Source organism: Cyprinus carpio, chromosome B6, assembly GCF_018340385.1.
Source record: "Cyprinus carpio isolate SPL01 chromosome B6, ASM1834038v1, whole genome shotgun sequence".
NCBI classification, from domain to species: domain Eukaryota; kingdom Metazoa; phylum Chordata; class Actinopteri; order Cypriniformes; family Cyprinidae; genus Cyprinus; species Cyprinus carpio.
Window position 1 is genome coordinate 12,390,034 of NC_056602.1, and position 13,452 is coordinate 12,403,485.

General features: G+C 38.1%; 1 protein-coding gene across 6 annotated transcripts in view; it reads right to left on the reverse strand.

Moving 5' to 3' along the window:
- tns1a (tensin 1a) overlaps positions 1-7,875 on the reverse strand; it is a 121,779-nt gene extending 113,904 nt beyond the window's left edge. For 4 of the 6 annotated variants that reach the window (XM_042725729.1, XM_042725728.1, XM_042725730.1 and 1 more), the window contains exon 1: positions 7,566-7,874. In XM_042725729.1, coding sequence (XP_042581663.1) covers positions 7,566-7,661 — 96 coding nt within the window. In that variant the 5' untranslated portion in view covers positions 7,662-7,874. Of the gene's footprint in view, positions 1-7,565 lie in introns of all 6 variants that reach the window. The other 2 variants (XM_042725727.1, XM_042725731.1) reach the window with 2 other exon arrangements.
- Between the last annotated feature and the right edge of the window lie 5,577 nt (positions 7,876-13,452).

Genomic DNA, 13,452 nt, shown 5'->3' on the forward strand with positions numbered 1-13,452 from the left:
TGGAAATAAATCGTGAGACTTTTTGCAGAAATGTTGCAGAAACCTTTCCAGTGTAAATATTAATAAAAATTAGATATTACATATAATTTGGTAGTAAAACATGAAATATTGCAAAAAAATTTCTGAAGTGGAATGTTGTTTATCAGAACATCTGCCGATTGTTACAGACATGTTGAGGAAGGGAATGTGCTACTCACTCTTCTCTCCAAAACTGTCCACAGTGGATTGATAATATTTAAGTCAGGTAATCATCAGGCAAAGGTTTACGTTCATATTGGTGCTCCAATAAAACAATGCTTTTTCAATGGTCCATATCATTTACCATATAATATATGGTCCATATTTTTTTGCCCACTATTCTTATTCACTGATTAATATATGAATAGATCTTTCGGTGTTTAATGGGTTAACAGTGTTATGAGTTTTGGTTGAGTCAAGGATGGACCAAGTAGCATTAATGGCGCTTTTCCACTGCATGGTACAGCACGGTACGGCTAGGTACGGTTCACTTTTGGAGGGTTTTCCTCTGGGTACAGTACCTGGTACTTTTTTTGTACCACCTCGGTTATGGTTCCAAATGAACCATACCATTACCAAAATGTGACGTTTAAGCTCTGCTGATCACGGATTGGCCGGAGAGAATCGTCACTACCTGCGTCACTGAACTTGTGACACCATATCTTACTGTGCCGTGCCTAGCCGAGTCGTACCATGCAGTGGAAAAGCACCATAAGACTGTATTAACTGCACATTGCTTTATATTATATGCAATAACTCATTGTATGTGTGCATGCGTACATGTATTAGCTGAACTCTCAGGAATCTAGCCAGTAGTAGTATTTTATGAAGCATGTTATAATTAATGTTTATCATTAGACTGTAATTGCAGTTAGATAACATAAGCAACATTTTAATACTGTAGCTACCACAACCAGATGTTAATTGTCATATTTTAAACAGTTTTTAGTCTTTCTGCAAACTTTTTCTGCCTGAAGGAGGTCAAATGAGATTATTTGAAGACTGCCCATTGAATGACTAACCACCTAGTGACTCACTGGATATTTTTTATAGTAAAGAGTTTCATAATCAAATGCAATAAATAAATAAATAAATAAAAATCTGCATTCTTTGCATTCAAATTTAAAAACATTTTTCTCTGTTTAAACCTTAAATTCTACTGTAATAGTAATAAAAATAATAAACATGTTAGAAAATATAATATTTGAAATGGCAAATCATGGATCATAATTATTGCATATATTATTTAGCACCAAAAACAACAAAACGGAAATAACATAGTACATTTATTTAATTGATAAAAATCATGATAAAAAATGTAATTGATAAAAATTGATAAATGATCATTTGGAAGTATTGTTTTTTTTTTTTTTTTTTGAGTTTCAAATTCAGCATCAGAATGAGAGCTCCATGAACCACATCAACATGTGGCAGCAAGATTAAAGCATGTTTCAACTCTGCTTTTGGACAAAGCTATGCTTCCAACTTTGTGGAAACACTTTGGGAAAGGCCATTTTCTATTCTAGCATGACTGTGCCACAGTGCACAAATCAAGGTCTATAAAGATATGGTTGGATGAGCTTGGTGTGGAAGAACTTGAGTGGCCCACACAGAGCCCTGACCTCAACCCATCAAGCACCTTTGGGATGATCAAGAAAGAAAACTGCGAGCCAGGCCTTCTCATCCAGCATCAGTGCTTGACCTCACAAACAACTGGATGAACAGGCAAAATTTCTACAGAAACCCTTCCTAGAAGAATGAAAGATGTTATAGCTAAAAAGAGGGGACAACTCCATATTAATGTCCATGTATTTAGAATGCAATGGTATTACAGTCCCTTTTGGTGTAGTGGTCAGGTGTCCCAATCCTTTTGTCCATATAGACCAGGGATAGGCAACTTCGGTCCTGGAGGGCCACTGTCTTGCAGAGTTTAGCTCCAACCCTAATTAAACACACCTGAACAAGGCAATTAGTGTTTTCAGGATTACTAGATAGATACAGGCAGGTTAGTTTTTATGAGCGCTGAAGCTAAACTCTGCAGGATAGTGGCCCTCCAGGACCGGAGTTGCCTATCCCTGATATAGACTGTGTTTGTGTGTGTGTTTGTAATCTAAGTTATCTTGTTTATTTTGTATTACTTGTTTTACCTTTTTTATTGCCTTAATTCTTTGTGGCACAGATTCAACAAGGAGCTGGAAACATTTCTCAAAGATTTTGGTCTATATTCACATGATAGCAACATGTAGTTGCTGCCGATTTGTCAGCTGCACATCCATGATGTAAATCTATGACGGTGCATTATCCTGCCCACAGAACTGCCACTCATTTCTTTTCTGACCATTCTCTGTAAAAGATGGTTGTACGTGCATATTAGCAGGTTCTGAAATACTCAGATCTGCACCAACAACTATGTCACGATCAAATACACTAGGTGCATTTCCATTACAGATTTGTGCAAAAAAATTATAAATGTCAATTAAAAAACTATTGCAAAATGACGGTGTTTCCATTAACTGATGTTATGCGACTAAAATGCATCTTTTTCCTCTCACGATAACTTGTGATAAGGTTTATGTATATCGCAGCCACCTCATGTGAGTTTTTGCAAAATGTTACATTTGCTATTTCAATTTGCACAATTTGAAGGGCAGTGGAAACACAGCTAATTAAATCAACTTTCTTCCTCATTCTGATGCTGAATTTGAAATTCAACAGTTTGTCTTGAAATATGAAAAATATAAGATCAAACAGCAGTTAAATAATCTTATACTTCATAGGATGACGTGAATATGAGGCAGGAATTCCCAGACACAGGATGAAAATCATGTGCGAGGAGGCAGTGCCTCTACTGCACTGTGACTGGCTCATTACCCTGTCAAACAAAGATCTGTGAGGGAGTCAGATAAATTAAATCTGCACCACGTTTCTTTGATCCAGTGGTGGACAGTTACAAAGTATCTTCGTTTTTATCTGTATTTTATTTTATTTATTTTTTTGGGAAACTTTTACTTCACTACATTCCAAAGCATAATATTATACTTTTTGTTCTGCTACAAAAAAAAAAAAAAAAAAAAAATTGTTGTTCTTTGTTAATTTTAAATCGTGAAATCGTCACCTGCTCAGGGACAAGATAGCGGTGTCTGATTTGTGAATCGGTCCACAAATCATACTGATTGATTCATTCATGTATTGGATTGATCTGACTGCATCTGTTCTCAAGTCAACAGCTCAATGATTCAAATGATCCAGTCAAACGACTCTCCAGGTCTGATCCAAAATGAGCCAGGAACAGGAAATCCTCAAAACTTGAGTGCAATCATGACTGTTGTCATGAAGTGTAAGTTACTAATGCCAAAATTTAGAATTTATAATTGCAAATGAAAATGGTGAGCTGTTGTTGCTAGTTTTAGTGGCTACTGATTTAAGTTTAATTTGAGCTAACTCTATTTTTTTGTGCTGAAGAAGGTGAATAGATTTTTAGCAGTGTTTTCATCGCTATTGTAATTTAGGGTTATGTTAGGGTTAGGGTTAGCTATGCACCGCTAACCTACATGGAGCAGGTTTTATTCTGGGTGGGATCACAAACCAAAACAAGATCATCTGCAACATATATTTGATGCAATGAAGTCATTCCGCTATACCTCTTGCACCAAACTAATGCAGCTTACAGTGAAAGAATTTTAGAGACAAAATTGCCCAGTTTTTGCTACCAAATATTTATTATATTTATTTTATATGAATTATATATTATTTATATTATTAAGATATATTAAGCTCTTTGTTGAATGTATATATTATTTATTAAATAATTTCACTTAATAAAAAGTTGATAAAGAACAGCAATCCCACTCTGGTGCGGACCAAACAACCGTACCGAGACCTAGCTGAAGAGGTGGTCTCAGTCTGCTTCCAAACAAACTCTGGTACGGTTGAATGGATGAAGCAATGAATGGATGACCTTAACCACACATGTGGTTTTGTTTACAGTTTCTGGTTCACTTGCAAAAAGGGCAAATCAACATTTTATTTGGTCCGGACCAAAGCAAGTGAACTAGCGGACTTTCCTGGTGTGAATACACCCTTAATTAAATAAGTTCTGGGATAAATGGGCTGACAGATCTCTAGTGGAGGTTGAAGGTAGGAGGCTGGGGGAAGGGATGTTTTATTATCCTGTACACTTACAAAAGGGACAATCCCCTTTGAGCAGCCTGAGGTTAAATGGATTACTCAAGGGACATTAATGGTAGTTGAGCTCAGAGTGTCATATTAATGGATCCCTTTCAAATATCTGAACACAGTATAACAACATGGATCTTTAACCACCAACAAGGTGTACATTTCTACTCTACTGGCCAAATCCTGTCTGCCTGTGGTTCTTTGGCATGCATTCCTATTTTAGCTAAAGGGCTCATCTTGCCGAAAGACAATGAGAGGTGAAGTTCAGGTCAGACAAGAGTCATATCCAGCCTGACTCAATGTAAATTAAATGTGTGTAATTAACAGACTGGAGTGTGTGTCTGCATTAGGATCATTGTAAGGCCCTTTAATACTAAATGCTTATATTCAACACAAACAATATTTTGTGTAGCAACAACAGACTTAAATTGAGCTATACAAAGTAAAAGGAATTCTTTGCATTGAAAGCAGGTTTTAGTAACCAGCATTAAACACCAAAGGAGTCTGTAACTGCTAATGAACCACACGCGCAAAGCTGAGATGACATTAAAATAGTCACAGAAAAAGAGGTAAAAAAAAGTGTTTATCACATTGTTTGCAAACATTCACACTTCTGCCTTGAGTGAGACAAATTATTAATATTATTTTGTCTATATTATGCACATATTTACACCTACATTAGATTGCTCCATCAATTTTTTTTTTTGACACATTTTACATTTGCATTTTGCAAATTAATGCCCTCACACTCACTGATCATTATCTTCACTCCACTTGCAATTTCTGCACATTTCCTCTGAAAATTTCTGCCATAACATAGTAAACAAACTGCTGCTTTTGTTCTGCTAAGTATGCCTGTTATCTACAGTATGTTCAAATTCAACATTAGTGTTACTTTGCATTGTTAGTTTGCAATGTCCCTTGTTCTGTGGTATTGTACTATACCACGCTGTTTGCACATATGCACATTTTGTAGTCCTAAGTATCTGTGTAATCTTTTCTAATCTTATCTTATTTCATTCTTACTTTGTTTATTTAGTCTAATTTTGTCAGTATATTCTAGTTCAGTCTCATAGTCCTGTTTGGATTTTATGTACTCTAGCACCACAATCTCGGAGGAACTTTGTTTCATTTCATTGTGTACAAACTGTATATTGCTGAAATGACAATAAAGCCACTCTTTCTCTGAAAATCAAATCCATTTTCATCAAATAAATAGTACAGCTATACAAACCTGTGAAAAGAGTAACTTACTGTATGTATTATTGAACAGATTAAATTTCTGATGCTCCTATGTTTCTTGGCCTTTTTGTAACTAGTTTTTACAATTGACACACAAATGAAACGGTTATCTTGTCTGATCAGGTAAATTAATTGACTGTAATGTCAAATATAACATCCCCAATTTTTTCATTTCCTTTTTTAGATGGAGGTATTAAAATGATTTATCTTCTAAATTTTCTAATATCAGCACTTATAACTAAAAACATATTCTGAGAAATCAATGTTTATTATTCAAGTTGGCTGCCATTCTGTTGAAAAAAAAAAATAATGTGCATGTTTGCTTGCACTTCAAAATGCTTTAATAGTTATACATTTAATATTAGAATGGGTATGAGACCATCTGTTTAAATGATAATAATAATAATAAAAATGCAGTGTTAATGTTGTACTAGTTCAGAATGACTTTTATGTAATGCATTATGCAATGCCCATTTCTCCAGAATTCCTTGAATTGTTTTGTATTAGTTTTGTTAAGCATGACCTACGGCAGCACTTTGATTGAGCTTAGGACCAGTCCAAAACCCTCTTTTTGGAATAATATGATATAATGGAAAATGTCATGGGCCCTGAAGCAGCCAAATACCCAGAACCGCATCACTGGCACCACTATGCTTAAAAGATAACAAGATATTTTTATTTATTTTATTTATTAATTTTGAGAACAAATTTATTTTCTTGCTGACCTCCCATGTAGACCATATTTGTGCAGTCTCTTTGTAGTAGTTGAAAGATGCACTTTCACCTTTCACATAGATTGTTGCCACAGCTGCCTGTGACGCAGCCTGCATTTCTGTATGTATTTTCATTCCAAGTGTCATTTGTTTAATTATGTTGAAACATAATTTAACAATTTTATACGGTGTACTATTTTTTTAACAGCACTGAATTTATGGTTAAGCCTTTTTTATGAATCCATATTATGCACTTTGCATATTTTCAAAGACTGTTGTTGATGAAGATGTGAGTTGTTAGTTATCCAGCTTTTTATTTTTTTATTTATTATTATTATAATTATTATTATTATTATTATTTGCTGGGTAGAGGAGGTGTCAAAGTGATAACTGGTAATACAATTCGGATATTGCCAGTGGTTTTTGGACTGAGATTGAAGTATTGTACAACACAGCACTGTAGCTGAAGAGGGGGGCTTCAGTAAGGGAAGAAGAGAAAGCGTCTACACAGAGCAAGAAATGGTGATGTGTTGCTGTGATAGCTGATGGGGAAGTTGGATGAATAATGCTGGGTTATGGTCTTGGCAAGATCTGAAGGATGAGAACGTGTGCTGGGACAGACTGAAATTTGGGGGTGGGGTGAGTGGTACAAGAAAAAAACAGTAGTTCTGCGGCAAAATATTTTTTCTGCAGGCACATCAGCACTGACAACCACTGAGGCATGAAACGTAATAATGATAATGAAATAATGAAAACTTGACCCATAATCTGACCGCTCTCATTAACTTCAGACTGGGAACCTCATGCTACAAAGCTAGCATGCACCACCAAACACTCTCCTAACATGTTTTGGGGTTGGTTCAGCACAAACACCCCATAAAACTCTACTGCACTAACAAAACCAAACAATCTGGTGCAAAGAATTCTCAATGTACCCACAGAATTACTCCTTCCTTAAAAATGGCAGCCATTAACTCAGCATAAACCTAAGGGACCCTTTGCGGCAGTGTCGTTTTAATCTCTAAAACATTGGCAATAACAAAAAATGGGGGTGGAGAAAATTGGGGACCTTAAACCTGTCAGGTTTTGTTATCATACCAGCAAAACTGGATAAGTGATTCAAAATTAAAGTGACTATGCACAATGTACAGTAGGACAGTTTTTTGAACACAACACTCTGGAAACCCAGAAGCAGGACAAGACTTCACTAAGTACTTTGCTTAGACAATTTTTAACATGCACTGAGCAGCTTAAAACCCACCACAGATAAAAAGGAATGCTGAAAAATATAGGGCAGTCTGAATGACCAGACTGTTGTCTGGTTGCACTCACAATCAGCTGTGAAAGGTGACCCCAGTTTGTGTGTATGTATTGGTACGAGTCAGTACAGAGTAGGTCAAACAAATGCAGCCTTACCTTATCTCTCCTAGCTGCTCGCAATGGAAAGAAACAAGAGAAGAGGAACTTCCCCCAGCTAATCACTGCTGCTAGACACCAGTTCAGCCGGGCCATGGTTGCCTCCTTCTGTCACTCTTTTGCTTCCTTAAAATCACCCTTTCTATTCTGTGCTTATTCTCCAGATAAATCCAATAGCAGACAGCTGATGGGAGGACAGATCCCTTTAGCTGCAGAGCAGGTAGCAAGAATTACCCTGCTCTTGCTTGCACACACGTTACCTTACCCAGTGGATGCTGCAGCATTCTGTCTGTCGGAGGACGAGGAGGAAAGAGGGAGGGTGTGAGAAAAAAAGCAGAGAGAGGGAGGGAAAGAGAGAGGTACATGCAGTGGGAAAAACTAGAAATAGCAAAGAGGCAAGTTGCTTTTGATGAGGAGGAGGTAGAAAAGGAGAAAAAGGTTTGAGAAGAAACTGAATGTGTATGAGAGAGGAATACGTTTTGAAGGAGAAAACATTTCAGTGATTAACAGGAAAAACAAGGCATCATAATCTTAAAAAATGAGAGGAAGTAGGACAGGAGGCAGGCTAAGATACTGAAAGAAAGGGGGAAAGAGACAGAGAACGCAAGAGGGAGAGTGAGCGAGGAAGCCAGAAATAAAGTGAATTTCAGTCTCTGAATTCAAAGCAGATAGAGAGTGCAGGTCATCAGGCAGCCAAGCATACTTGCACACAGATGCATACATGCAGTCTCACATGAGTCTGTACGAATGAGGAGAGACAAGCAACGTGTCGTGTGCAACTGGGTTTCTGTGGAAAGCGTTTATGTGTTTTCTTTTACCTCTATATGTGTGCTTGTGTTGATACATGTGTGAGCTCTGTGTAATACGCTCTCTGGTTTCAAGTGCTCATCCAACTGCAGCTGCACCGCACCACTGCAGAGTCGCCACGCTTCACTTACAAACGTACCCTCTCACTGCATAGAGGGTGGGGGGGAGGGGGGCAGGATTAGTAGAGAGCAAGCAGAGAGACGGAGAGAAAAAGAGATGCCAAAAATCGCCAAGAGGAAAAAGCAGAAATGGGGGAAGAGATACAAATACATATTCAAATGCTCTATATTTCTTCATTTGCCCCAACATTTTTTCACTATTACAGGTAAGACAAATTCAAAAAGACCAAAAAGACAAATTAAGGTGGCACTAGTGAACACCATATCATAAAAAAAAAAAAAAAAACCTTTCAATGAGGTGAGTGTAAAACATCCGAAAATATATGGCTTTGGGTGCTGCATATACGCTTTTTAGCCCAGCTGCAGCATCTACTTCATCGAAGCTAAATCCATCATTAAACACAACAGACTAATCACTGTGCCGCCATATTGACTGTGCTGTCACAATCACTTTGAACATGGGGTGCCTTTTTTTTTTTTTTTTGTATATATGAACAGACCGTGTACCAGATCAGAGAAATATGAATCTCCCAAGCTCCCTTGCCAAAAAAAGCTGCCTGTCACCATAGTCTAGATGACATGTACCACACATTTGCATTGCAGATTTGATTTGATCTTATTTGCTTTGGCATAGATTTCTTTGGGGGTTTGAGAAATATGCTTCATTAAAAGGATGAGGATTACTGAAACAAAAGTTTGGGCGGAAAATGTTCATCTAATCCTGCCAACCACAACGCAAGAGTAAGCATACATGACTTCTTGATCACTCCAGTGACAGTTCCTTTGGTATTCTTCTTCGAGACTTCATTCGCATTTTTAGGCATTTTAGACACTTTTTACTGCATATTCTTAAGGACCCTGAAACTTTCTCTAGCTGGCCAACCTAGTATGCCTATATGCCTGTTAATGCTATATGTATTTACCATTACCTTGAATTAAAATGAATGCACCACTGTAAATAAAATAACATTACATTAAAGGGGTCATATGATGCTATTTTAAAGATCATTATTTTGTGTATTTGGTGTAACACAATATGCTAACATGCTTTAATGTTCAAAAAACATTATTTTTCAAATACTGTACATTATTGTAGGTCATCTATGCCCCGCCTATCTCAAACGCATTGTTTTCAACAAAGCCCCTCCTTCCGACAAGCACAGTCTGCTCTGATTGGCCAGCTGACCCAGTGCATTGTGATTGGCCGAACACCACAAGCACGCCCCGGAAATGTAACGTCCCTTACCATAATTGCAAGCTTCAGCTTTCATAGTAAATATCAAGACAGGTAATAATGTCCTTAGTTTTACCATCAGTTCAAGCCTGAAAGTGCAACAGAGTCACATGACAGACACAGAGATGATGCAGTACACAAGACTCGGTTAAGACAGCTGACGTGCTATGATTTCTGACTGGTTGTTTACTGCTTTGATGTGACCATGTTCCCTTTACACACACACACACACACACAGGGGCGCATTAACGCACGGGCTTTAAGATAAGTTGTTTGTTTGTTTTTGGGGTTTTTTTTCACTAAAAGTTTTGGATTTTATAACATTTTTGTGCACTAATTATTTCTCTAGAGTAACTTTTGCTACTGGATTATCCATTATCCTATTTTATATACTAGTTTACATTGTCATAGAACAAACTTTTTTGTTACATTTATGGCACAACAAATAATTTTGAGCATCTAATAACATGTGACAGATATAGCATGATCCCAGTCTCATTAAAATGTGTATCAATAGCACAAATTTCTCAATATGCATTCTTATCTGTACTTGCGTTCTTGTGGACTTGTGAAACGTCATCAGTCGTCACCCAAGTACTGTTCCAATTCAAAGTTCACATCTAGCCAAATACAGTTCAAATCCCCGGATGTGTTCTTGCTCCACCCCTTTTATCAAGGATGCATCAAGAGGTGATTTGTGTGAACTTGAGGCAGCCAGGTATCCCAGAATGCAATTCGCACCAACCAGTGAGCATTAATGGCGGAGGAGAAAACCCACATCATTTTCAAAATATTACTGTTATTGTGTCATGAAATGCAGTTCTAAGAGTATTTCAGGCGAGAATGTTGTCGTTTAAAACTCAAATCTGCGGTTTATTTATAAAGATAGCGCCTACTAGTTCTTCTGACATTTTTCGCTGGCTCTAATGTCTCTGTAGTGGTTAAACATGAGGTAAAATTTGTTTTGGGTAAATCTAACAGGCAATCTTTGGTCTCATGAATCTATTATTTCTTCCAGGTCATATCGTTTTGGCTGAGCACAAAGTTATGTTCAATAAATTATTTATTTATTAATTGTTATATGTTGCAATGCTGACTTTGTTGCATACATTTGACCGAATTATTTGCTTTTGTCTTTATTTCCTATTACACAAGTCTCTTATACTTTATACTTATTATTTTATAATGACCAAGTTATATTGTTTATTATAACTGACATTCAACAAAAAAGGCAGTTGTGCTTTTCATGTTTAATTTTATTATAGGCTATACAGTGAAGATAATCAGAGTATATGTGCACACATTACCTAAACCACATGTTTTATATTTTTAAATGAAATCGAAATGGGTTGCGTTTTATATTTTGAAGAAAACAACAAAACAGTGGTGCCTGATATCATTTTGTTTTATTGTAATACGTGTACTTATTGCATGAATCACATTTTTGTGAGCCTATTAATATTTTAAATGAAACGTGCGAAACAGATAGCTACATTTAATACTGTTATGCTATGTAAATACTGATTTACATTCATTGGCATATATGCACCAATTCATGTTTCTGCCAGTGCCCTCACTCCTGGTTGCGTTTATTAAACTCAGGAGAGAAGATAATTTGTAAGCGCACACATGTAATGTCTGACCGATAGATATCGGGCCCGTTTTGTGTGAGAGTGAATGAATGGGAATCCACCTGCGAGCAGAGAGATTTGCGCTCGAATATTTGATACCCTCTTGGATAGGCTATTTGTCTATCTGGACATTTGTCATTAAAATAACTCCATAGAATCAGCCTCAAACAAACTATTAAAGCAAGAAGATAGTGTCTGAAAGCTGCAATATATATATTTTTTTTAATTTGTTAAATGAAAGGAGAATATCTTGTTTTTCTGTGTGTGCTGCTCAACCATTTCTGTCTGTGGTGCTCGAGCTCTGATGAGGTCTGCACTTATTCCTTTGAGCCATCCACGCAGTCATCATCAACGGGAAAACCCCACACCCCTAATCCTAATCATCGCATATCATATATAATGCACACCAAAGTCAATTTCTGCATATAAATAGAATGCCAAATAGAAACAGATACTTGTGGTATTGATACACATTTTCATAATTTACGATATAAAGCAGCATAGATTTTTATTTTAAGACAATCATATGCTGTCGCAGGCCACATAAGATGATGTGGCGGCCCAGAATTGGCCCACGGGCCTTGAGTTTGACACATGTGCGTTAGAGGGAGGAAGGCTGAAAAGGGGAAGAGACGAAGCAGGCACCGTTTGCGGAGGCAGCCTCACGCTGGGTTCTGTGCTCGTAGAAGGAAAGAAAGAAGTAGATGAGGAAATATGCAGACAAGAGACGAGAGCGGGACCCGATTGAGGAGGCAGCCTCACGCTGGGGGGGGCGCTCCAGAGATAGTTGGAAAAGAAGTAGGAGGAGGAAAGACAGGATCAGGATTTTGTGAGGAATGAGCAAGGCTGAGCAAATCTGAGGTGCGTAAAAGGTGGGCTTGGACAGGAGGAACAGTGGTGTGGGCAAGGGCGAAGGTGGGAGCTTGGGAACGTGTTTGAGGGGCTAAATTGGCCTGTGAAAGGAAAGGGCTTAAGACCATGGCCACGAGACCTGCACTATTGGGTTGGGGGGCGGGGATTACGGCTGCAGAGGCGGGTGCAGGTGCAGGTGCAGGTGCTGCGACCGGGAGGAAACACTGGTAGAGCCAGAGGCTGTCTCTAGCTCTTTTAGACGGTACCCTTTTGCCGTGCTACTGGGTGGGCTTGCAGTTGCCAAGAGAAGTGAAAACCAGGACATTAATGAGATTATGTCTAATACAGTGGTTCTCAAACATCTCCATGAAGTACTCACAGCACTGCACATTTTGTACACTCACTGGTCACTTTATTAGGCACACCTTGCTAGTACCGGGTTGGACCCCCTTTTGCCTTCAGAACTGCCTTAATTCTTCATAGCATAGATTCAACAAGGTGTTGGAAACATTACTCAGATTTTGGTCCATATTGACATGATAGCGTCATGCAGTTGCTGCAGATTTGTCGGCTGCAGATCCATGATGCAAATCTCCTGTTCCACCACATTTCAAAACTGCTCTATTGGATTGAGATCTGGTAACTGTGGAGGCCATCTGAGTAAAGTGAACTCATTGTCATGTTCAAGAAACCAGTCTGAGATGATTTGAGCTTTGTGACATGGTGCATTATCCTTCTGGAAGTAGCCATCAGAAGATGGGTACACTGTAGTCATAAAGGGATAGACATTGTCAGCAACAATACTCAGGTAGGCTGTAGCATTTAAACAATGCTCAATTGGTACTAAGGGGCCCAAAGTGTGCCAAGAAAATATCCCCCACACCATTAAACCACCACCAGCAGCCTGAACCTTTGAGACAAGGCAGGATGGATCCATGCTTTCATGATCTTTACACCAAATTCTGACCCTACCATCAGAATGTTGCAGCAGAAATCGAGACTCATCAGGCCATGCAACGTTTTTCCAGTCTTCTAATTTTTAATTTTGGTAAGCCTGTGTGAATTGTAACCTCCGTTTTCTGTTCTTAGCTGACAGGTGCAGCACCCGATGTGGTCTTCTGCTGCTGTAGCCAATCTGCTTCAGGGTTCGATGTGTTGTGCGTTCAGAGATGATATTCTGCATACCTTGGTTGTAACGAGTGGTTATTTGAGTTACTGTTGCTTTACTATCATCTCTAACCAGT